Source organism: Vombatus ursinus, unplaced genomic scaffold (genome assembly GCF_900497805.2).
Source record: "Vombatus ursinus unplaced genomic scaffold, bare-nosed wombat genome assembly UNPS02000749.1, whole genome shotgun sequence".
Lineage (NCBI taxonomy): Eukaryota > Metazoa > Chordata > Mammalia > Diprotodontia > Vombatidae > Vombatus > Vombatus ursinus.
In genome coordinates this window covers 2,281,073-2,307,249 of record NW_020940527.1, presented here as the reverse complement: position 1 = coordinate 2,307,249, position 26,177 = coordinate 2,281,073, and the positions used below count along the sequence as shown (strand labels likewise).

Here is a 26,177-nt window from a genome sequence, read left to right as displayed (position 1 = left end):
CTTTCTTTCTTTCTTTCTTTCTTTCTTTCTTTCTTTCTTTCTTTCTTTCTTCCTTCCTTCCTTCCTTTCTTTTTTCTTTCTCTCTCTCTCTCTTTCTTTCTTCCTTCCTTCCTTCCTTGTCAAAGAGAACAAATATAATCCCTCTTCCACACAAGAGCCTTTCAGAGACTTGAAAATCATTATCATGTCTCCCTTGAGTCTTGTCTTCTCCAGCCAATCATCTGCAGCTTTTATTTAACCAGTCCTCATTTGACATGACCAAAGCACTTCACCTTCCTGGTAGCCCTCCTCTGGACATTCTGCACTTGATCATTTTCCTTCTTAAACTGGGGCAGCCAGAACTCAACCCAATGATCCAAGGCCTGCTCCTGACTCATACTGGACAAGTCACTCAGGCTCTCAGTGGCCCAGGCAATTCTCTCAGAATGTAAATTTCTGGATCAGTGGATTAAGTTTCCATACTGGGAATTCCTCTACCAATAAAATCATAGAACTGCCCCCCCCCCCATGATTAATATGCCCAACATCCTGAAATGCATCAAGGAAGATAACAAAAGGAGAACAAAATTGTAGACCATCCAATCTAGGTAAGGAGTAAAACTAATCTACTGAAAGAATAATGAACAACACAAAGCAGGAATTAAGTGTTCAATTTTGTGGTGCAGGCTAATGGGTGCTAGAGGAAGTAAGTGGAAGAAGAGATGGTGAGAAGAGGGTCAGAGAAAGAAGAATGGAATGGTCAAGGAGATTTCATGGAAAAAGTGGCAATTAAGTTGTACCTTCAGGATTTACCAAATCTCATTGGGCAGGAATTCTGGAAGTGGGAAGTTCAGAAAGAGACATTTCAAGTGGCTTAGAATGGCGTAAGTGAGGGAGAAGAGGTAGGAGAGAATATGGCAGGATGGTGGAAAGTTTAATGTAACTAGAAAGGATGACGAGTGTTGGAAAGCAGTGGGAAATAAGGTTGGAAATGTAGAGTAAGACCCTGAATGGTATTGTTAACCTCAGTGGGGACATCAGAATGGGAATGACATTAACAGCTCCATCTTGATGAGATCAGAATATTTTCTACCCTGTATAGCACCACCTCCCAAATCATTTTCAAACACATATACCTTAAAGCAACTGGTTTGGTTAATTCCTCCATCCTAAACCCAGCATCATTCAGGGTAACTGAGGCCCACAGGAACAAAGTTTCAGTTACCAGAAGAGAGAATAGACCAGTTTTTCTTAAAACTAGAAGACAATGTGGTCTAGTCGAAAAAGAATTGGATTTGACATCAAAACACCTAGGTTTAAGACCCTGATTCCAAGATCTACTCTCTGGGTGACTTTCAGTCAATCACTTTAACTAGTTTGAGTCTCAGTTTCCCCATCTGTAAAATGAGGATAATTGATCCTATGTGCTTCAAGGCTATCAAGAGGATGAAATGAGATAATGTATATAAAGTACTTCATAGCCCTAGATTAGTACAATGTCATTTATGACTTAGCACAGAGCTGGAAATTACTTGAGGCCCAGAGGGGTTAAGTGATTTTCCCAAGGTTACAAAGAACTAGGATTCAGATCTTAGGCAAGTGCTGTGGGTAGACAATGAGCTGATCTCATAAGAGTTGGCTGGGCTTGATTACATATGGAAAACTACCCAGCTTTCAATGAGTCTAAGTCACTGCAGCAAAATTTCTTCTTAAAATCTGCATTCTCTTGGCAAAGCCACATGGCTGTGAATCATTTAGGTGCCACACAATATATGGAACTGGCTACATCCATGATCATAACCATCTTCTCTTCAACTCCAGGCATGTCAATGGGATGTCAGGGTCTGAGCAACATTATGATTTCAGAAGAATCAAAATGGCAGGTGACCCAAAGGACAGTGATAAGACATGGGGGCATAGGTCACCTGCAGCTCACCAATGGTCACTTGTGCTCAAGAAGGGTCATAAAAGATTCCATTGGAAACATGTATGAGCAGGAAAAGAGGCCACAGCCACTCAAGTGCTGAGAGTGAGAGATAGCAGCCTGGATAGCTCAAGTGCTATGGTACTTGGGTACCATGAAATATTAAAAGAAGAAAAGAAAGGCTTCCAAAGGGTTGGATGGATCCTCTAGGATGGAGTTACATAGAGACATAAACAAGAATTTTATTGGATGAGAAGGGATGGAGAGGATAGTGCAAAGAATCCATGCCAGTGACATCACAAATCTATCTTAGTAATATTAATATTAATATAAAAGCTAGCATATATTATCTTCCCTGATCTTCACAACAACCCTGTGAGGTAGGTGCTATTATTATCCCATTTTACAGATGAAGAAACTAAGGCTGAGAAGATTATCTAAGGTCCCACAGCAAAGTAAATATCTAAGGCAGGATTTGAATTAACCAGACCTTTGTGATTTGCAAGACTAGCTTTCTAGTTAGGGGGTTCCCTAACACATAGGAATGATCATAAATGGATTTCCACTGGATGGACCATTAATATGACTTCATTCTCCTCACTATTGCTATAGCTCCTCATTAGTTTTCTCCTTTTCTCACCATCATTTCCAACCTTCTCTCAATTAGTGCACCTTCTGTCTGACAAAGGCTATGATCCTACATCCATCTTCCTGTTCAAAAGGTATAAAAATTCCACCATGACTTTTGGAAGTTAAGAGACATCCCTGTTTTAGTCACATTTTCTTATGACCTTTCTGACAAGCCTGAGGTTGTAGGAGAGAGACTGACCAAGACAGTAGCTAAAGGATTATAAGGTTTCAATCTCAAAGGCATCACAAGAATTAACTTCATAGGAGAAAACTGCGGTTCAGGAGGGTGAGGTGATATTCTTAACATTCACAAGAAGCCAAGATGGCACTTGATTCCAGGGCAAATTACTTGACCTCTTATGGTTTTAGGTTTCATATTAGTTAAAAAGAGGAGGTTGTATATGTACAAAAATATTTATAGAGGCTCTTTTTGTGGTGGCAAAGAATTGGAAACTTATGGAATGCCCTTCGATTGGGGAATGATTGAACAACTTATGTGAAATGAATGTGATGGAATATTCTTGTGCTGCTAAAAGCAATAAAGGGTATGGTTTCAGATAAACCTGGCAGACTTGTATCAAATGATCCAGAAGGAGATGAATAGAACCAAGAGAACAAGTTCTACAATCATAACAACATTGTAAAGACAAAACTACTTGGGAAGACTTGGAAGAACTCTGATCCACATAATGACCAACCATAATTCCATAGGGTGCATGATAAAATAGGTGAGGTAATGGACTCAGAATGCAGTCTGAGATTGTGTGGTTTTTGGACATGGTCAATGCAGGAATTTGTTTTACTTTATTACACATGTTTGTAGCACGTGTTTTGTTTCTCTTGATTACTTAATGGGGACAAGGAAAAAAAAGATGGATCTTTGTTGGAAAATAAAACAAAATTTAAATTAAAAAAAGGAGTTGAATTTTGTGACCTCTAAGGTCCTTTTCAATTCTAAATCTATGATTCTAAGATCAACTGACTTTTTTTTTGAGGCAATTGGCATTAAGTGTCTTGGCCAGGGTCACATAGCTAGTAAGCGTCAAGTGTCTGAGGCCCCATTTGAACTCAGGTCCTCCTGACTCCAGGGTGGGTGCTCTATCCACTTCAGCACCTTGGTTCCCCTGATCAACCATCTTTCAATCCAATACCCCTTCTGCTATGCCTCACTGACTCCCAACACCTCACTCCAAATTGGAGGAGGGAAATACAACCAGTGGCTCGGGTTGGAAAGCCCTAGTTCCCTGGTTTTTCTCCCTCAAGACCAGCTTGTCACTGGGGGTGTCATTGGAAGTGAGTAAAGGGAGACTGGCTGAGGCACTTACTGGAGGAGAATGTTCATAGATGTTTGTGCTGTAGGGCAGGTTAATGAAAATAGGGTCCATATCCTGTACATCCGTGATGATGATGGCTAAGTTGGCCAGAGTAGACAGAGGTTTTGTCTTGTCTTGGTCCTTAAAAAAATCAGAAAAAAGGAACAAATTTTAAAAATTAAAAAAATCAGATGATATTCTTAAATCCATAGAATACACACATATATACAAGGAGTAACATATATGTACACATATGTTGGGGACAATATCAAACAGAATCTTCCCTCCCAGAATATTTCTGACCCACCCTAACTAATCATTTTACTAATTCCCTAAGTGGCCTTCTCTGAAAACTGGCCTCTCTATTCAGATGGGATTGAGATCTAAAAGTACTCTCAAAAATTCAATTCAGTTCAAATTCAACAAGCATTTTTTTTTTTGGCTAGGCAATTGGGGTTTAAGTGACTTGTCCAGAGTCACACAGCTAATGAGTGTTATGTGTCTGAGGCCAGATTTGAACTCAGGTCCTCTTGACTCCAGGACCAGTAGTCTATCCACTTCACCACCTAAATGCCCCATCAACAAGCATTTATTAAACCACTACTAAATGAAAACAGTCTGTGCTCTCAAAGCGCTTACATTCTTTAGGGAAAAAACTTGTACATAGGGATATAACTACAGAACATATACAAACAATTTTAGAGCAGGGGAATAATTTCCTTTTTAAAAGACTTGGGTCTCTCTATCTTGCTCAGGGTAGAAATGGGAGGTTTATTTGGATCCCATTCCCTAACTTGGGCTGTTTTCACCCCTCCTGAGGCGACATGATAGTCTCCTACTCTTGTGGGCTTGCTGTAATCAGTGCTGAACTTAATATAGACACATGATTGTCAAAGACCCCTGAGCTCAAAACTCCTGAACTCAAGAGATCCACTAGTCTTTGCTGGGATTATAGGCCTACTCCCCAATCTCTAGTGGGCAGGAGGAGGAGTAACAACTGAGGAGATGATGAAAGGCCTCATGTAGGGGCTGGCACTAGAAATGAACCTGGAAGGGAGCTATCGATTCCAAGAGGAAAAGGTGATGAGTGAGAGCATTCCAATGGAGTGAAGGGAGTGGGACAGCCTGTGTGAAAACAGAAGGGTGGGAGATGGAATGTCATGTACAAGGAACTGAAAATACTCTCATTTGGCCGGGAAGTTGAGTATGTGAAAGGGAACAATGGAAAATAAGTCTGAGAAGATCATTTTCAGCCAGACTGTGAAGGGGTTTAAATACCAAACAGAGGACTTTATATTTTGTCTTGGAGGCAGTACACTGAAACTTGTTGAGAAGGAGAGCGATGTGGCCAGATTTTTGCTTTAGGAATATCAACTTGGCAACTGTATGAATAATGTATTGCAGAAGAGAAAGTCTGGAAGCAGAGAGAGCCATTAGGAAGCTATTGCTACAGCCCGGGTGGGAGGTTTGCACTAGAGTGATGTGACGGTGAAGAGAGGGAAGGGGGTAGATGTGAATTAAGCCAGGAGACTTGGCAACTAATTCCATATGGGGAGTGAGGAAGAGTGTTGAGAACCTAAGTAACTGGAAGGATGTTGGAGTCCTTGGCAAAAATAGGGAAGTTAAGAAGAGAGGTAGGTTTCAATTAACCAACCCATCAATTGATGAACATTTATTAAGCACCTACGGTGTGCCAGACACTATGCTAAGCACTAAAGATACAGAAGAGGCAAAAGATAGTACCTGCTCTCAAGGGGCTTACAGTCTAACATTTCAGGGTATGAAATTCTGACTCTCATTGAGACTGGTTTGGATAGTTCCAATTGTCAGAAAGTTTCTCCTTACGTTGAGCTAAATCTTTCCCTGCTGGAAAACAAGGGACCCTGACCCTGCAGGTCTAGCTGGGTGATCTTGGACAAGTCATATCTCTTCTTTCGGGCTCAGTCTCCTCATAAGTCAAATGAAGGGTTGGACTAAATTACCATTAAGTCTCTTCTCAACTCTCTGATCCTACCTGTGATTCTAGGAACCTGAGAAGTAATGAACAGCTGGAGAGTTCTGACACTGCTAGTTCATGTGGAGTCGGCAGGGGGAGTGCCAAGGTCTACAACATTTCAAAGATTCTCCTTTGTGAAGAAACCTGGACAGGTCATGTGGTGCAATCTCCCGCCTCCAGGCAGGCAATGTCTAAAGTTTCCTAGAGAGATGGCAATCTGGCTGGTTTTAAAGTATGCCAAGGAAGGATGTTAGAAGCCCATCTTAGGTTTTTCCAAGGCACTGCAACATGATGTAGGAAAAACTGTTGGCACTGGAGTTAGAAGGCCTGGGTTCATATCTTGGCTCTGTTATATACACTTTGATGTTATGGACAAATGGCTTTCCTTCTCTGGCCTTAGAGTCTTTATCTGTAAGATGAGCGGAGGGAGGATTAGTTGACTCCTCTATGGCCCCTCCCTGGTGGGAGATGTTTTTTTAAGAGGTGGAAAGGACCACAAGAGCCATCTAGCCCATCCCCCTTCATTTTACAGATGAGGAAACTGGCACTGAGGACAGCCAAGGGACTAGTCTAAAGTTACCCAGATAGGATGTGCCAGAGATGGGATTCAAATCCAGGTCCTCTGGCTCCAGGAAATTGTGCTCTTATGTCAGATCTTACTTAGTTTTTCTTGGACAGTTGTAGTAACAAACCCAAACCACTGACGACTTTGAAAAGAGATCTCAAAAGACAATCCCCTCCCCCAATCCTTTGCAGAGTTGGAGCAGGGGGCAGGGGGAGGTTGGGTAGGAGGTGTCTGCAACTACAACTGCAAATATAGCCAGTTTTTAAAAAAAATGTTTTGATCAGTTTTGCTGATTTTTTTTCTTTTTTTAAAAAGATTCTTTTTATAATGGGATGGCTGTTTGGGAGGGAAGGGGAGAGAAACAAGGAGGAAACATGTGAGATATAAAAACAAAAGACATTAATACACACTTTACCCAGAGGTGGAAGATGGAAAGTCATGTATAAGGAACAGCAAATAGTCTCCTGTGTGGTCCTCTAGGACTTTGTTGTTGGTGTGGAGTTGTTTTAGTAATGTCTGACTCTTCATGACCCCATTTGGGGTTTTCTTGGCACAGACAGTGGAATGGTTTGCCATTTCCTTCTCCAGCTCATTTTACAAATGAAGAAACTGAGGCAAAGAGGGTTAAGTGACTTGCCCAGGGTCATACAGATAGTAAGTATCTGAGGTCACATGGAACTCAGGTCTTCCTGACTCCAGGCCAGGCACTCAATCCACTACACCACCTAGCTGCCCCTCTAGAACTACAAGGTATCTATATACATACCTATGCATATGCTTATGTATATATCTACCTACATATAAATATACACACATATGTATATATAAATATAAACATATATATATAGAGAGAGAGAGATTGCTATTTATCTATAAATAAACATGTGTATGTGTATAATTATATATACCTCAAGCTTGTCCTTTTTAATCTTAGGGGTTACGCTATAGATTTCTGGTGAGAGAGAAGCTATGCTTCCAACAGAACAGGGTGGGAGGCCATATCCTTAAGTACCAACTAAGGCTGCCAAAGATGGTGCCTGAAGAGCAGGGATGATGCTGGGTGGGACCAGACCCCAGAACTTGGCTGAAGAAGAACTGTCTAAAAGGGGATGCTTAGATGAGAAGACCATTACCCGAGCTGGAGGAAGAGCCCCCCTCATACAAACTACCAATTAGTAACTACTCATGGTTGGTGGTTACAGCCAAGGCCCCAAATGGTCATGAGGCCACCAAGGCTTGGGTATGAGGGTGCTATGAAACAAGCATTGTTTCTTGCCCAGAAATGGGAGTTGAATCTGCGTTGATTTTTCCCTGGCAAAAATGAGTAGCCATTGGGACTTTCACTTTGATGTGTATCTGTTCTTTCCTTGGATAGAATGCCAATTCCTTCAGGATATAGGTGGTTTTATTTGCATAATTCCAGTGCTTGGGACAGCCTGGTACATGACAGATGCTGAGCAAATGCATGTTGATCGAATGGTTGATCCAGACTGGTATCCTGCCATCCCAGTACCAGCCAGGGCTCCAGCCACTATGCTTCTCTTGGATGCCAGGGCTTCTAGTGTACCCAGGACTCTAGTGGTCAGTAAAGGATGAAAAGTTCCAATGGAGTGGCGCCCTGGGAGTGCCAGCTGGGACATAGAATGGGACAGGCACTTCTGCCAGTAGAGACACTCAAGGCATGCAACTTGTTCCCAGAAGGATGCTTGGGCTGTCCCACTCCAGTGCCTTCCTGGTGCCCCCTTACCACTCCACTAGATGTTAGGCATTACAATGAGCTTCCATGGAGAGATGCCCAGTGGCACAGGGCACAATGCCATCCCTCATGTGACTCAATAATACAACCCACTTACTCAAGGAGAGGGCAGTGAAAGACATTATTTTGGCAAAGAACAGCCAGCAGTGGGAGCTCCATGCCCTCCCTGCTCCATTTTCCTCTTGCAGCTTCAAGGACACGAGGCCTGATTGCCAGGAGATTAGTGGTAATTTAGCTGTATTTGCCATGTATTCACCATCACAGCTTGGGTGCGGGCCTCTTGATAACCTGTGGTCACACAGGCTCCCACCCGCCCACTTGATACTCTGCTATTGTCCTGAATTACCTTACCACTAGATGAAAATTACCCAGCAAGGAGTACAGACTGTGTGTGTGCACGTATATCCACAGAGTTGTGTGTCTGGCTATGTGCACTGGCTATGTGGGAGAGGGTGTTGTGTTGGTCTATGGGTGTGTGTGGAAGCCTGGGTGGCCTTGTGTAGGCATGGACAAGAAAAAAGCCTATTGAAGATTTGCAAATGTTCAGAATTTATAGTGACAGTAGAAAGCAGACTTCAAATTAGTTATCCATTTATACTTTGTAGGGGAGGGGAAGGAAGATGTTAATTTATCTTACTTCCTGTTGCTCTCATAGGTTTGTTTTTTAAAAATGTTAGTGGGGTCAAAGAATCTTAGATGTACAGTAGTAAGACACTTTGCCTGCTCTCCAGTTCAATCCCATCATTTTATACGTGAAAACACTGAGGCTCAGGGAGGGGAGTGACTTGCCCAAAGTCATATGGGTATCAGAGTCAGGATTTGAACCCAGATCTTCTTGCTCCACAACAAGTGGAGTAAGTGGTCCACTGGACCACTCTGTATCCTTTTTTCCCTTGTAATTATTTTCCAATCTGATTAATTTTCCAATTTTCCAATCCCATTAAAGCTAGGGCAGGTAGTATGATTTTTGTATTTCTAGCTCCCGGGCTATTAGAACTCTGTTCGTCTAGACTTTGATCCCATCCCCGGTTTCCATTTCCCTCTTCTCTCTTCTCCCCTGGCCCCCAGCAGGCTTGGCTCAGGAGCTTAGGGTGGATGTGCAGCTCCTTCCTCTGGCTCTGGGCTCTCCACCGCTTCTCTCAATGTCCAGGCTGCCAATAAGAGCTCACCAGGTGGCAATTTTTGCGAGATGAGCAAATGGGTCCTGGAGGGCTAATAGGGACTCGCTTGGCTCATTCTGCTGTTGGCCTGAGCCTTTGAAAACAAAGGACACCTACGCCCTGAGGCCACGTGTGCTGTACATCATCAGCTTGGCGGGAGGGCAAGAAGGTGACTCAGTCCCTTAGGGTATGGCTCTCTTATCCCAAGTCCCTTGGCTGGGGCCAAGCCTTACGGATGGGCAAACTGATTAGAGAACAGCTTTGCTGCCACCAAAGAACTCTCATGGTGCCTTAGTGTAGCATGAATATTTTAAGTGGGGTCAGGAGGCGTCTTACACCTGATATGTCCATTTTACACAGAAGATAATAAAAGCTGTCATTCTGCAGTGTGAACACACCTCCGAAACACAGATGGACCTGGATCCATGTGTCCACCAAAAATAGAACCTTTTGTTACCCTAACTCCAGGGAGGACTGGTGAGGATGGGACAGGTAGGAAAAACCACCAGGAGAGGAAGAGTCATGTCCTCTGGTAACACAAAGCCCTGTCCCTTCGTAACTCACCGTAGCATTGACCACGAGCTGGTAGGCCTGAGTAATCTCGTAATCCAGTTCACGAATCACAGTGACGATGCCCCGGGCACTGTCGATGGCAAAAAATTCTGAGGGTGGCTGGAAGGAGTAAAGGACGCTGCCCCCTGCTCCCAGGTCAGGGTCCGTGGCATTCACAATGAAGATGGGTGTTCCCACCGGTGTGTTCTGGGGAAAAGAGAAAAGCAAATAAAGAGTGAGGTGGAGTGAACAGAACAGCTGCATCTATCAGTGACTATTCCCCCAAAGCCCATTAACTTCGTCCAGTCAACCAACCAAGTCAAAGGCTTTGTCATTTTCATTCTGAGTGGGTTCAAAGGACTTTAAAATGCCATATCTGTTTTTTTTTTTTTTTATGATGGTCTCCTGGTAGCTGCAACAGTCCTCGATACAGTAATCGTCATGCTTGCCCTGGAGTTCTGGACTTCTTCTCAAGCCCCTATTTCTTGGCACTCCTCATCAATCAGGGTTGGACCGCTTTTGGGAACGGAATGGGGGAGCTGGGCACCTGTAATTTCCTAGGGAGCAGGAGGTCAGAAGCAACAGTATCCTCTTCATTTCCTTATCCCCCTTTCCACTTTGCCCCGTGTCCTTGGGAGACTTTATCTGATGGTTGGGCATTAGAGATGGATTCTCGACTGCCATTAGAAAGATCCTTGAACTTGCTACATTTATTCCTTTAACTGTGGCAAGAATTTAGTCTTGCTCTTTATGAGAAAGTAAGGATAGAATTACTCCCCCTACCTACCCAAATGATGCCAGTTTAGATGGTCCCTGTGCCCCCCCCACCTAGGTAGAGGTTTGGGTCATAGAATGACAGGATCATAAATGTTGAGATGGATGGAACCACAGAGAACATTTAGTCAAAAGGCCTAGGGAGGGTAAGTATCTTGTCCAAGGTCATACAGGAAGAGTAGGCAGATGAGGCAGAATTTGAACTCAGGTCCACAGTCTTCAAAAGCAAGGCCTAGTAGAAACTCTATATCCTCCTCACTCCCAGACAGGGCTGAGGATTAGGACAGGGATATTCACACAGCAAACTGTTAATCACTTTCCTATAAGCCATGGGTTCTTAACTCGACGATGCACCCACAAGGGGTGAGTGGATATATTTCAGGGGGTCTATGATGTTGGATAGAGAAAAAAAATAACTTCTTTATTTTCATTAACCAAGTGAAATTTAGCATTTCCTTTATGAATGTAGGCAACAAAACATGGTTCTGAAAGGGTCTACAGGCTTCACCAGACCTTCACAGGGGTCCAGGACACAAAAAAGGTGAAGGACTCCTGCTTGTCACCCTCTTTGGCGTTGGGTGAGAGACATGGCCCAGTGCCATTGGTATTTGTTGTCTGTACTTCAGTACTCAGTCCACTCAGGCACCCCAGCCAGGATCCCCAAGGTTGGGTAATTTCTGTCAGGAGGGCCAAGTGTTAAGGGACAATTTTTGTATTTGGCTTCTGCCTTCTGAGCTGACTAAAGCCAGGAAAATTCTGCCTGTTCAGGCAGGCTTGATGGCATAGAAGGATCACTAATTTCATTAGGAGCCAATTATTACTTTAAGGCATTGTTCTGAGGACCTGGGCCTCCAGGTTAGGCAGAGGCAGAGGCAGAAGGACCTTGGGTGAGATGGAGATATGTGCCAATAGGGGAGATAACAATAAAGGGTTTTATCTCCATACTTTCCCGCTAAAGGATAAAAAGTCAAATTGGCAAGAGTAACGCTGTGAGATTAAACACAGAGCCTGGTTTCAGAGTGGCTCTTGGCAACTCAAGGATTTGGCAGGTCAGAGACGAACAAGAGAGTGAAGAGTGACTATGTGGTTAAAATTCAAGCCAGGGCCTGTGTGTCTTGACCACAGTCATTAAGGAATGATATATTTTGGATTAGAGACCATTTGGAAAATGCTTTCTGGTATTCGCCCCTAAACCTCTCTAGATGGATGCAGGCCAGAGTGTGAACAGGCCGAGACATGAACAAGCTGAGAACATAAACATGGGTGTGAACAGGTCAAAGGTGCAGACAGGCTGAGGGTATGAGAGGGGTGAACAGGCCAAAGGTGTGGACAGGCTGAGGGCACAGACGGGTATGAACAAGCTAAGGGTAGGGACAGGCGTGTGAACAGACCAGAAGTGTGGACAGGTTGAGGGCATAAATGGGTGTGAACAGGCCAGAGGTATGGACATATCCTCTGCCAAGTAGGATGGGCCCATCCCCAGTACACCAGGCCAAAGCTGCTTCCGTTTCCCTCAAGGATTCACCAGTGGTACATGGTCTGGACCCAGACCCTCTACTGCTCCCTAGCCATCTTCATTCTGCTAGGCTCTGATGCCCCAGCCTCTACTTCTGAACTCTGGGTTTCTGAGTGGTGAGCATTCCCTATAGGTAGCCTGGACCCAGATTCATCACCCTTTATGCCATGCTTTTGGGTCTGTAAATTGTCCTATAAAAGGTAGAGATAGGGACTGAACCTGTGGTTTTATGGGCATAAGAAATTCTCAGGTAAGGAATCCCTCCCTCTACCAGTGAAAAATGGCACCTCACCTCCATGTTAAAGTCTCAGCTGCCTAGAATGATGAAGGGTAAAATGACTAGCTCAGGGTCACACAGCCTGTTTGTGCTGTAGGTGGGACTTCCATCTAGATTTTCCTGGCCTCTCTGTCCACTATGCCTTTCTAGAAGAACTAGCTAACAGGGCATTAATAATAGGAACATTTCTATAGTTCTCATTGGCTTACAAATTATATAAATTACTTATTTGGTGTTACCCTTTGGGTGTCAAGGTAGTTTATTTATTATGCCCATTTTATGATGAGAAAAATAGGCTCTAGAGAAGTTAAATAATTTGCCCATGGTCACACTAGAAAGTAGTGTAGACAGCATTTGAACCTGGGTCTTCTGACTCCAAATTTAATGCACTTTCTCCTATGCCATAGCTGCTCTTCTAGGACAACCTTGCAAATGCACACATCTCACATTTACACACTTTTAAAACAATGCTTACCAACCCACCCTAACCCTGGCAGTAAGATTAATAAAGCCGGGCTAGAGCCGCCATTAACTGTTACTAGTTTTAAGTGAGTGATTTGAGGGACAGTGTCATGTTACCTGTGGTGTTAACCACGGAGGTGGGAGTCCAAAGTTATACAAACAGTCCTGCGTGTGACACTGTGCAGGGCATTTTATGTTTCTTCTTTATTTCTCTATAAAATGGAAAAAATACTACTTGCACTATCTGCCTTATAGGGCTGTTGGGAAGAAGAACATTTATGAAGTGCCTACTTAGTACTAAGCACTGGGCTGGCCACTGGCAAAACAAACATTGAATGGTCACTGACCTCAAGGAGCTTACACTCTAATGGAAGTGGCAGTATATATACACATATGTATATGTATCTATACATGTGCAGTGCATATACACAAGCACACAGATATATATTTACATGTGCACACAGACGTGTTGATGATAGACATTATATATACACACATGTGTACCTATGAAAACAAAACACTGAAACAAACAATGTAACCTTGGGATAGGGAACAATGGAGAAGAAGGAACAGCCAGAAAGGCTTCCTGCAGAAGGTGGTGCTCGAACTGAGGAACGAAGGAAGCTGTGGTTCCAAAGAGATGGAGGTAAGGAGGGAGTGCATTCCAAGCAGGAGGTACATCCCATGCAAAGGCTAAAAATGGATTATGTGAGGGACAGCAAGAAGTCCAGCTTGCCTGCACCATTCAGGGTGTGGTGGGAAGCAGAATGACATAGAAGAGGACTGGAAAGCATGAATTAGGCACTTATTGTATGCAAAACACTACACTAAGCTCTGGGGATAAAGATAGAAAAGCAAGCTAGTCCTTGCTCTCAAGAAGCTTATGCTCTAACGGGAGGAGGGCTCAGTTGCCGGGCAAATGGAACGGCCCTCTTGGAGGAGAGGTCTCTGGAAGCAACCCATGGTTCCTGATCCAACTGGACCCTTGGGAGTAATGTGGAATAAGGCAGGAGAGGTTGGGTGGGTCCAGGACAGGCACAACTATAAAGGCTGTACATTAAAATGCAAGAAAGCGTAGAAGAAATATACAAAACAGAAAACAGGAAAACAAAGTATAAGAAATGCTATAGGGGGCAGCTAGATGGAGCAGGGGATAGAGCTCCAGCCTTCGAGTCAGGAGGACCTGAGTTCAAATCCAGCCTCAGACACGTGACACTTACTAGCTGTGTGACCTTGGGCAAGTCACTTAACCCCGATTGCCTCACCAAAAAAAAAAAAAAGAAATGCTATAAAGTAGAAAAATACTGTAAGCTAGGATGAATCAATAGATTAACCAACCAACATTTATTAAAAGCCTTCTATGTGTCAGACCCTAAGGATAAAGGTACAAATACTAAACAGTTCCTGTACATATGGAGCTTATGTTCTCATGAATGAGTATGTATATGTGTATATGTATTTATATATACACACATATACATATACATTTATATATACACACATATCCTCTCTCCTCCCCTGTACATGTATAGCATAGCTACAAACTGAATAAATACAAATTGTTTACTTATAGTTAACTATATATATGTGTGTGTGTGTGTATATACACACACACACATTTATGGCATATATATATATAGACACACACACAATGAAGTGTTGTGTACTAAATTTTTGGGGGCAGATTGGTAACACTGGTCAGAGAGAAAATAGCTCAGTTTGGGTAAAAGAGGGTTTCTGGTAGCAGTATCTATAGGTTAACTGTTTTTGTTACATCATTCAACACCAGAACTGGGATGCTGCTCATGACACACAGTGGAGGTACAACAGGGAAAAAATTTTTAAATCGCTATTTAATAAATGCATATGTTTAAAATGCTGACACTTTGCTTCTATATGTGTGTGTATGCACACATAAACATATAATACACATATATACAAACATGTACACATATAGGTGTGTATGTGTGTGCATACACACACACATTTAGGTAGCTTGGTAGCGCGGTGGATAGAATGCTGGGCATGGAGTCAGAAAGACCTGGGTTTTTCAAATCTGGTCTCAGATACTAACTAGCTGTGTGACATGAGGCAAGTCATTTAACCCCTACCCACCTCAGTTTCGTCACCCATCTCACAGGGGTGTTATGAGAATAAAATGAGGTAACATTTGTAAAGTGCTTAGTACAGCATCCAGTATATAATAGATGCTTAATAGATGTTCATTACTATCCCTCTTCCCCATATATGCACACATAGAGATGGGACTCATTGTGTTGGTGGTAGTAGGAGCACAGAAAAGGTACGCTAAAGATGGAGTTGGCATATAATTATAATATATCACATTTCTATGGATCTTTGATGTTTGTGAAGCATTTACATCTATTAAACTGATTTTATCCTCACAACAACCCTGGCAGGCAGGTGCCATTATTATCATTTTACAAATAAGGAAACTGAGACTAAGAGAGGTTAATTGACATGCCCAGGGTTATGCAGCCAGCAAGTGTCTGGGGCAGGAGTAGAACCCAGCTCTTCCCAATTCCAAGCCTCCAACATTAGCCTTTCTCCCACCCAGCTGCCTCTTAAGGCATTTGTACCCCTTAAGAAAGGGTTGAAAATTGCCTCTATGTATTATTATCCCCCTGAAGCTTTGCTGTAACATATGGGGCTTGACTTAATCTCAAAAACAACCACCTCTGTGGCATGGGGAGCAGAATGTCCTGGCATTTAAATTATATGCATTGATTAAAAAATAAAATTTCAAAGTCTCCCTTGTTATGCCTCCATTGTGTGTCATGGACACCTCTCTAGTTCTGGTCTTGATTGATGTCATGAAAAGAGTTCCCCTATACATGCTACCATTTTTTCTTACCATCATCCTTCCCCTAAGCAAGCTAAGCTACTTGGTCTCTGGCCAGTGCTAGGAATCAGCCCCCCAGAATTCAACGCAAAACACTCCATCAGCACACAGTTCATGCCATACAAGCATAGCCCTGTAAGTCAAGATGGACATGTTTAGATTTCAGAGCAGTGTCAACCCCCCATGTTGCTGATAAATGGCATTCCTGATCATTTAGCATCCGGCTAAAAGTAGAATCTGTCTAGAATTCTTATAATGTAGGAGACTGGATATGACTATGAGAACACCAGATCTCAATGCAGTGCCTTGAGGATGGGAGCACATATGACCTGTCATCCTTGATGCCATATTGGGCTTTCAGTTATCAGGGACCTTAAGTCCAAGCTCCAGGAAAATGGGATCAAAGAAAGAAGGAAAAAATTCTAGCTCAGGGTCAGTTATTGACCTTTCTGGATTGCAGAAAAACTAGCATAGTACAGTGAAAAAAGCAATGGTTGCAGAGTCAGAGAACCTAAGCTCAAATCCTAAATCTGACAATTACTACCTTTGTGACCTAATTTCCTTTTGACCTCATTTTCCTCATCTGTAAAATGTTGGATCAGGCAGCTTCTGAGGTCATTCCCAGCTCAAGACTGAGGACCTTGCTTATGTGACTTTGGGCAAACAATTCTTCCTCTCTAGTCTATAGATGGTATAAAACTGGATTAGATCAGGGGTTTATTAACCTTTTTTTGGGTCATAGATGGCTCTCTGGCAATCTGGTGAAGCCTATGGACCCCCTCTTAGAATTTCTTAAATTTTCAAATGCATAAAATAAAATACATAGAATTACAAAAGAAACTAATTATATTGAAACACAGTAATCAAACTATTTTTTAAAAACAAGTTCACTTACTCCAGGTTAAGAACCCCATCTCTTTTATGGTCTTAGAGAGAGCCTGAAGTTCCCTCAAAATCTAAAATCTACATTTATTGCCTCTTCCAATGTAATTTGGGAAGTTTCTAAACTGGATGAGCAAAGACCTACTCATGTGCTTAAAAGTGTGAGATAAGAAGGAAAAAAATAATCTGATTGATCATTTCACTTTCTGTGGACTTACTATGGAGAAGAGCTGAGAACTGGCTCCTCTTAATTTGAAAGGCCATTGCACAGACTCCTTAGCTAATACCCCAGGGAAGAACCCTGTTACAAAATGACTACAATAGTCCTAGAGAGTGGTAATGAGGGTCATGGCAGTAAGAAAAAAGAAGAGGGGACATGGGCAAAGATATCACCAAGGCAGAATTTAGAGCTCTTTGATAACTGATCGGATTTAGGAGGTGATGGAGAGGGATGAATGAGAAAATGATGGTGCTTAGGTCTCAAATATGAAATAATCCTGGTGCCACTGACAGAAATAATAGTCAGAAGGAGTTCCAGCATGATGTGTAGGAAAGATAATTAGGTCCAGAGCTAGATGATCTCAGTTTCATTACCTTTTTCTGAGGCTACCACCTGTACGGCAATGAACAGGTCACTCAAGTGCTCTGGTTCCCAGATTCCTCAGGTGTTAAAAGGGAATGGGCATTGGACTAGATGGCCCCTAAGTGGCGCAGTGCTGGACCTGGGAATTAGAGGTAAACAGGTTTTGGGTGAAGTGTGACTGTGAATGGGAGGATGGTAGCTGGATGGAGTAGTAAAGAGACAAGAGAAGGGACATTTTCGAAGTGGGAGAATCTGAACAAACTTACAGACAGATGAGAAGAAATGCAGGATGGAAGGAAAGTTTGAAGATACGTAATAGAGAGGGGATGACTGTGGAATCAGGGCAGCTAGGTGGTGCCGTAGTACACAGAGGGCCAGGCTTGACGTCACAAAGACTCATCTTCCTGAGTTCAAATCTGGCCTCAGACACTTACTACCTGTGTGATCCTGGGCAAGTCACTTAACGCTGTTTGCCTCAGTTTTCTCATCTGTAAAATGAGCTGGAGAAGGAAATGGCAAATCACTCCAGTAATCTTTGCCAAGAAAATTTCAGCTGGGGTCACAAAGAATTGGACACAATTGAGATGACTAGACAACAACTGCCCATCGTTCAAAGACTAATTCAAGCGTCATTTTTTCCCATAAAGCATTCACTTATAATCCATTGTCTGTTGGGATATAAGCTCCTTGGAAACAGGGATTGTTTCATTCTTTCTATTTGTATCCCTAGCGTCTAACACTGTGTCTGGCTCAGGGGTGGGGAACCAGTGGCCTCAGGGCCGCATGTGGCCCTCTAGATCCTCAAGTGTAGCAGGGGTGTGCTGGCAAATGCTTAACAACCAACTCTCCAGAAAGTCCAAAGGACACACGTTTACATTTCATCAGCATCATTAGCACTTTCTTAAGTATAGCCATTCAAGAAAACAATCAATCAGGCCCTAGTCTGTTGCACCTTCCAATTTCTGAAGAGTAAATGCTCACAATTTAACACTCATCTCTCACCTGATTGAGCTGGCTCCCCCATACCCTGTCTAGAAGAGATTTAGTCTCTTCCTGATTTTGCATAATGATTGTACTTCTCTTACTCTATCACACAGTATAGCTATTGTGTAGTTATAGCATATCTCTGAATACACTGCATTCACCCTATTAGATAGTAAGTCCCTTGAGGATAGGGGTTGTGGTAATGATCACCTTTATCTCCCCTGGTGCCTGGCAGAGTCTGCTATACAAAGAAGGAATTTACTAAATGATTATTGAGTGAGTGAATGACTTAGCATCTTTTGAGCTCTGGTGCCCAGCCCTCCTCTTTTCCCTGAAAACAGACCTGCTCTGCCTTGGGTGGCCAGATGGCAGAGAACTCCACCTCGAGTCAGACAGACTGCTAATGAAGTGGTTGGTGGCCAGGCAGACTCAAGACCCGGACATAATAATAGGGAGAAGAATAAAATCACCCCTGAAGAATGACTGTGCCGGCTCCTTTTCAAGTGTCCCCAGACACCCCTTTTAACATGCAAATCCTCTCAGGTCACTGGCAATTATCAGTATGCATGGTGGTGATGGAGGATGAGGGAGAGGGAGGGTGGTGAATTGGATCCTTTGATTACTGCACTTCCCACAGTCAACCAGATGAGCCTGGAAGAGAGACACATGGGCTAGACTGACCCCTGCCTTCCTACCCAAGGTCAGGGAGACCACCCTAAGAAGGTTGGGGGTTACTCTGTACTCTCTGGTATTAGCCCTGGGGTCAGTGAGACTCTATCCAGGAAGGGTCCAGGGCAGATCACTATCATGAAAAGAGGACAAAATGTTCCTCTCTGCCTGGGAGAATCTGTCCTCCCTCCTCCTCCTGGAAGCCCCTTTTCCCTTCCCCCCTGAGCATTCTCTAGCCATACAGCCACTGTAACTCTTGGCATTGACAGTAGCCCCAGGCCCACCTTTCTGGTTATAGATGATGGTGAGAGAGAGAAGGGTTCTGAGGTCAAAGTCATTCATTCATTCATTCATTCATTCATTCAGTAATCATCTATTTAAGCACTTATTATGGGCCCAGGGGTGGGGAACCTACAGCCTTGAGGACTGAAAGTGAAAGGGCTACACTTGAGGATCTAGAGGGTCACATGTGGCCTTGAGGCCATTGGTTCCCCACCCCTGAGCCAGACACAGTGTTAGGCCCTAGGGATACAAATAGAAAGAATGAAACAATCTCTGTTTCCAAGGAGCTTATATCCCAATGGATAAGAAAATACAATATATATGCAAAATAAATTTTGGGAGGTGGGGCAACGGGGGGATCATGATAGGTCTTTTGTAGGAGCAAATAGTGGAGCTGAGCCTTGAGCTGGGGATTCTATGAGGGAGAGGTGACTAGCGATGACCTTTCAGCCATGGTAGACAACTGAGGCAAAGGCATGAAGGGAGAGGGTAGAACGCTGTATACAGCAGTCACTGCAACAATGCATAGACATCTGATATTTAAGAGCTGCCAGTAAGAAGGGCTAGGTGGTGCAGTGGATAGACCACTGGGCTTAGAGTCAGGAAGACTCATCCACATGAGTTCAAATCCAGCCTCAGACACTTACTAGTGCTGTGACCCTGGGCAAGTCACTTAACCCTGTTTGCCTCAGTTTCCTCATCTGTAAAATGAGCTGGAGAAGGAAGTGGTCAATTACGCTAGTATTCTTGCCAAGAAAACCTCAAATGGGGCCATGGAGAGTCAGACTTGACTGAACAACAACAACAACAATAAATAAGAAGGCCACTGAGAAAACCAGAAGGGACACGGATAAGCTACAGTGCATTCACAGAAAAGTAATGATAATATTAGCATTTATATAGCACTTTGAGGTTCATGGAACTCTTCACATATATTGCCTCACTTGATCCTCACAACAACTCTGTGAGGCAGGCAGCATTATTAGACCCATTTTACAGCTGAGGAAACCCTTAAGGCTTAAGCTGAGACTGAGAGAAGTTATGGGATTTGTCAAGGATCCCAAAGCAGGGATTCAAGTTCAGGTCTTCCTGACCCCAAGTCCATCGCTCTAACCACTGCACCACCTAGCTGCCTCCTTGGGAGACCAAGATGGTAAGAGGACTTCAAACTATGCTATACTTCAGCATTTGCTGGAAAGACAAAAAAAAAAAAAAGATTATTTACTCCAGAGAAAACTGAGAGGTATGATAGCTATCTTAAAGTACTCCAAGGGCTGATGAGGGGAAGAGGGATTTGATTTGCTTTTCCTCAAAAGTAAGAACTAGGATTGTTGCGTATAAATTAAGGGGAGTAGAATTTAGCTTAATATAAGAAAAAAATTCCTAATAATTAATAGAAAACTATCCAAAATGGAATAAAATGTCTCAAGGGGTTCCCTGCCACTGGGGGCATTTAAGCAAAGGCTAAATGGATCATTCATTGGGAATATTTTGAAAAGGATTCCTGTGAAGGGTTGGGTTGGACCCTTCCACCCCTGAAAATTCTGTGGTCTTATAAAAGGCTACTGCTCTCCAGGGTCTGCTTTAAAGTGGGCCACCCTATGCATTTCAGAGAAAAATAAATCTTTTTTTTTTGTTTTGTTCCTGGGGTGATAAGGGAATAGACTACTGGAAAGTTCTGCTGCACAAAGGATCTTGTTCGTTAATAATAATGATAAATAACCATACTTCTCACATGCAGTGTGAACTGCATTATACTGTGGGTTCTGGAGGAGGGGACTTAGTGTGTTTAGTAGAGCATTAGAAGTGGGGACAAATTATAGGGAAGAAGAAAGGGAGAAAGATAGAGAAGGAGAGATCTCCAGAGAGAAAGGGAACTAGAGGGAGGGGAAGAGTGGCTGGGAGGAAGAAAGGGAGAAGTAAAGAAATAGCAAAAGAGAAGAGATGGCAGTGGGGAAGGGGAGAGACTGGTAGAGAGTGGAAAAATAGCTGGCAGTGGGAGAAACAGTGGAATATAGGAGAAAAGGGAGAGAGATGGGAGGAGAGGAAGGGGAAATGATGGAGAGAAGACTAAGTGGGGAAAATGAGAATGACTCATATTACTATTTGATTTATGATCATAAAGTCATTCATGTCCTTTTCTCCTTTGACAGAAAGGCAGCCCAGCATAAAGGAGAGAGAGCCAAATTGGGATCCCACCTGATTCATTTACTACTTGTGTGACCCTGGGCAAGTCATTTCACCTTTATGAGACTCAATTTCCTCATCTAGGACAACTATAGCACCTATATCACCAGATTACTAAGAGCCTCAAGTGAGACAAGAAATATAAAATGTTTTTAAACTTTAAAGTTCTATATGAATGTTAGCAATATTATTATTGTTATTGTTAGATAGTCCTGTGAAGTAGGCAGTATGTATATTTTAAGCCCTATTTTATTAAGGAGATTGAAGCCCAAAAAACTTGTTGTTAGTGGTACTATTACTAATGATAACTGATATTTACATAATGTTCTAAGTTAATTAAACTCTTCCTCACGTCATCTCATTTAGTCCTCATTACTTACATTTACATACTGCTTTTCTTGGAGTTAGCTCATCTGATCTTTTTGACCCTATAAAGCAGTGCAAGTTATCATCCCCATTTTATAGCTGAGAAAACTGAGACCCAGAGAATGGAAGCAACTTTCTCAAAGTCATATGGCAGGACCAGGGACACAGTGACGATCCTGATTGGACTCAGTTCTCTTTCCAATGCCTCCTTTGGGTCAAATGATTTGTCCACAAAGGAAATGAAACAGAAATGAGAAGATAGAGAAAAAAAGGGGAAATTCACTGAGGGAGAGGGAGTATTAGAAAGGCTAGGAAAGAATGAGTCAAAAAGCAAAGGGGAAAAGAATGAAGAGACAAGGATATGAGAGAAAGAGAACAAAAAGGAAGTAAGCCATGTACATTCTTTCATTTTCAGGGTGCACCCTGCTTCCCTGTTCTGTATGTCTATGTCTATGTGTCTCTAAAAAATATACCCTGACCAAGCTCTACAGCTGAGACGTGTTCAATGGAGGTACCATCTCTAAAGGCATGATTAATATTTATGAAATACATGTTAGATGCAGCTATAGTCTTTAATATCTTATGATAAAGCCTGTTCTAAAATGCATTAGTCATAAATTTCTGACAGATGGTGGTGTGCCGAGGTGCAGAAGCATTGGAGTGGCTTACAAGGGGGAGCAGCCATTCTTCTTGAGGCGGGCATGGGACTCTTATTACCCCATCCTCTCATCCATGGAGGTGCAGAGAAGACCTTCTCAGGACAGTCCCAGGGAAGTGGGGGAAAGGCTGGTAAACCTAGCCAGGAGTGGGAACATCTGGACAGACTCATTAGAGACAGAGACAGGGGGTACAGCCAAATGGCCCCCGGAACTAGAGAACCTGGATTTGGAGTCTGGCTCTCTTACACAGTGACCTTGGTCAAGTCACTAACCTCTCTAAACTTCAGTTCCCTCATCTGCTAATGAGAGGTCTGGATAGCTCTGACTCTATGTCCAGCTCTGAGTCTATGCTACCATGAGCTTCTGGGGAAAGGCCAGGGAATCATCCAGAAAAATGCGATACATTTTGGTAGAGGAAAACCAAAAAGAGGGACCAGGGACAAAAAAGTCAAGATTTCAATGATCCAGAGAAGACAAGGATTGTAGAGTTTCCCAAGGGGAAAAGTGTTGTTGTTTCCACAGAGGATGAGGAAATGGCCTTCCATCAAGGCCAAAAGAAGCTTATGAGGTTAGATAGTGAGCTTTAACAAGGGCAAGGTAAACAAGGCAGGCAAAACTGAGGGGTACAGAAAAATGTGTTAACAGTGTATCTGCACTCCCAGGCCTTTGGCGGTGGTGGAGGGGGATGGGGCAGAGGAGAGACCCCTCCTTTTTTAAAACATTCTTGCTTCATGCACAAGAGGAGCTAGTTATAATGCCGTTTAACTGTAAAGAAAAATCTCCCGAGTAGAAGCCCTGCAGAATGGAGGAGAGGACAGGTTCTCATGTCTGGTTTAAATTAGAAATATAAACCAGAATCTTCGTCACAAGAGATAAGTTGATTTTAGTAATATCCTGCTCAGAGGCAGGGGGATGGACCATCAATCAGCAAGTGTTTATTAAGTGTCTACTCTGTGGCAGGTCCTGGGGCTACAGAGATAAAGAATGAAATAGTTCTGCATCTCAGGGAGCTTCCATTCCAATAGGGACTAGATAAAAAAAAAAAAAAAGAATAGCTGACATTTAAGGATGACAAAGTACTTTATACACATCATTCTCAATTGGACCTCAACAACTCTGGGGGGTAAGTGCTACAGCCATTATTATCTCTATTTCACAGATGAGTCAACTGAGGCTAAGGTTCACGTAGCTAGGAAGTTTTTGAGGTGAAATCTGCACCCAGCTCTTCCTTGCTCTAGGTCTCTCACTGCAGACTTGCAGGCATGATGCTTATGGTTCCTGCAAGGGTACTATAGATAGGTTTTAATGCTCCCTAGAGACAGCCCTTCTCAGGGGGCTCTGAAAGGTAGGGCTGAGATAGGGGAGTGCCTAGGATATGATGGCTAGTTTTCTTTTTAGTGGGGACCAGGAGGAGGGTTCTTTTGTCCTGGCCTCAGAGCTGGGAGAGCTAGGTTCTAGTGGAGAAACAGAGGCATCAAGAGAAGTGAGGGGAAAAATATCTTGCTTCCATTTTCAAACACAGAATCAAACTGCCTACCGGAGTTCTAGGCCGTTGGCCCGGAGAAGTCACATTTATTCCACTTGTGTGTGCCTCACACATGCACACGTAAACATACACACTTAGCTGCAGCAGCAGCAACAATCCTTTAGCTCAGGATCTGTAATAAATCTCTTCAAATTCCATGGCTGACTGGCATCACAATTTCTCTTTCTCAACCATCATGGCAGCTAGATAGCCCACCGGATAGAGCTCTGAACCTGAAGTCAAGAAGACCCGAATTCAAATCCAGTCTGAGAAACTTTCCTAGCTGAGTGACTCTGGACAAGTCACTCTTTATTCCCCCTTCTTCCAGCTCAGGTCTCCATGGTAGTGCAGCTTGCTGCTTTCCCCTACTCCTTCCTCTGTGAATATTACTGAGCCTCCTTGCAAGTTGATGAAGGAGGGGGTAGTTGTGTACCTAGAAAGGCATTTCCCCTAAACTCAAGACTTATCTGCCATGGGACAGACAAGATCATGGCTTATTTTTTTAAAAAATGTTTTTATACAAAAAATTTTAAAAGATGCATGAACATACAAAAAAACCTGCCTCAGTTTCCTCATCTGTTAAATGTGGGTAATACTAGTATCTACCTTCCAGGCATATTGTTGGGATCAAATGACATAATATTTGTAAAGCACTTTACAAATCTTAAAGTGCTATATAAATGCTAGCTGTTTATAATAATAATAATTATTATTATTAATATTCCTTTGGTTCAAGATAGCTGGGATTCCAACAGCTCTGAAGCTTGAGGAAATGTCATTCACTTGGAATCTGGGATGCTAGAAGGGTTTCTTTGAAGAGTTAGGGACTGACTGCAGGATCCCATATGGGGGCTGGAGAGGTCATAGGTCAGAGGAAACCAGCAGGGAACTCACTTGCACATTCTTTGACATGGATAATTCATCATTCCACCACAAGTAGGAAGCTTATCTTCCAAACTAGACTGTAAATATTCCTGCAGTCGTATCTTCTTTGTGTCTTTTCACACAATGTTAGGCGTGGAGTGAGTACTCAATAAATACCCGTTTGAATTAGATATTCCATGAGAACCTAAAATTCAGTGTATCCAAAACTAGGCTCATCATTTCCTCTCTAAACTTCTTCCTTATGACTTCTCCACCTCAGGGCCATCTTTGATGAGGCAGCTGGTAGCACCATGGATAGAGCATTGGGCTTGGCATCAGGAAGACCCAAGTTCAAATCCCTTTTCAGACACTTATTAGCTGTGTGACCCTGGGCAAGTCACATAACCTTTGTCTGTCTTGGTTCCCTCAACTATAAAAAAGGGATAATAATGGCATCTTTTTCTCAGGGTTGTTGCAAGGATCAATGGGATAATATTTGTAAAATGTACTCAGCATAGTGCCTGGCTCATAGTAGGCTCAATATAAATGCTTATTCCCTCCCATTTCCTTCTTTCATCTTTTCCTCTTTCCAACTGGAAGACAAAATCCAACAAGTCACCAAGTCTTGTGGATTCTTCCTTCATGATGTCTCCCACATCCATTCTTTTCTCTCTTTTTCTACCACCACTGTCCTAGGCAAAAAAAAAAGACCTTATCACCTTGTGTCTGGACTACTACAACAGCCTCACCAGACACGTCCCCCATCTATTCCGTGCAAAGCTTCCAGATTTAGCTTCCTAAAATGTAGGTTTGGTCAGAGAAGACTTGCAATAGCTCTCTATTATTGACAGGGAAAAGTCCATAGGATCTTAGTCTGAATGAGGCATTAGCTCCCTATCTAGGCATCCAACACTCAAATCTTTCCTCAGTCTTGCTTCTGACCTTGAAAGGATCTTTCACGTGCTCAAAATTGCTCTTCCCTCTCCTTCTCCTATACTCACCTTTTGTTAGACTGTCCTCTGTGCTTTCTGCTTCCCCCAATCGATCTGTACTTGTTGAAATCCTTCAATCCCTTCAAGGTCCAACATAGGTATCCTCTCCTCCATGAAGCCCTCTTTGATTTTTATGTCTGAACCTGAGTTCTCCTTTCTAAAACTCCACATAGCACTTTATCTCACTTCTCTCTTAGCACTTAACACAGTTATTTGCACACAGTAGGTTGTTAATAAATGTCTGCTGAATTATTTCCCCAATCACACTGTGAACTTCCTGAAAGAAGGAATGACATCTTATATTTCTTTTGGTCTCCCCTACCTTTCCCCTGTGCCTAGCACAATGCTGATACCATAGGGGGCGTTCAATAAATGTTTGTTGGATGGCATGGATGTTGGACACATTTTACAAATATG

The 26,177-nt window shown here is 42.9% G+C and overlaps 1 protein-coding gene across 5 annotated transcripts in view; it reads right to left on the bottom strand.

Annotated features, from left to right (window-relative positions):
* The window catches only part of CDH23 (cadherin related 23), a 600,475-nt gene that overhangs the window by 333,594 nt on the left and 240,704 nt on the right, over positions 1–26,177 (bottom strand). For all 5 annotated transcript variants that reach the window (XM_027858426.1, XM_027858400.1, XM_027858408.1 and 2 more), the window contains exons 7-8: positions 9,888–10,082; positions 3,859–3,987 (exon numbers count right to left, since the gene is read on the bottom strand). In XM_027858426.1, the coding sequence (XP_027714227.1) occupies positions 3,859–3,987; positions 9,888–10,082 (324 nt within the window). The remainder of the gene's footprint in view (positions 1–3,858; positions 3,988–9,887; positions 10,083–26,177) is intronic.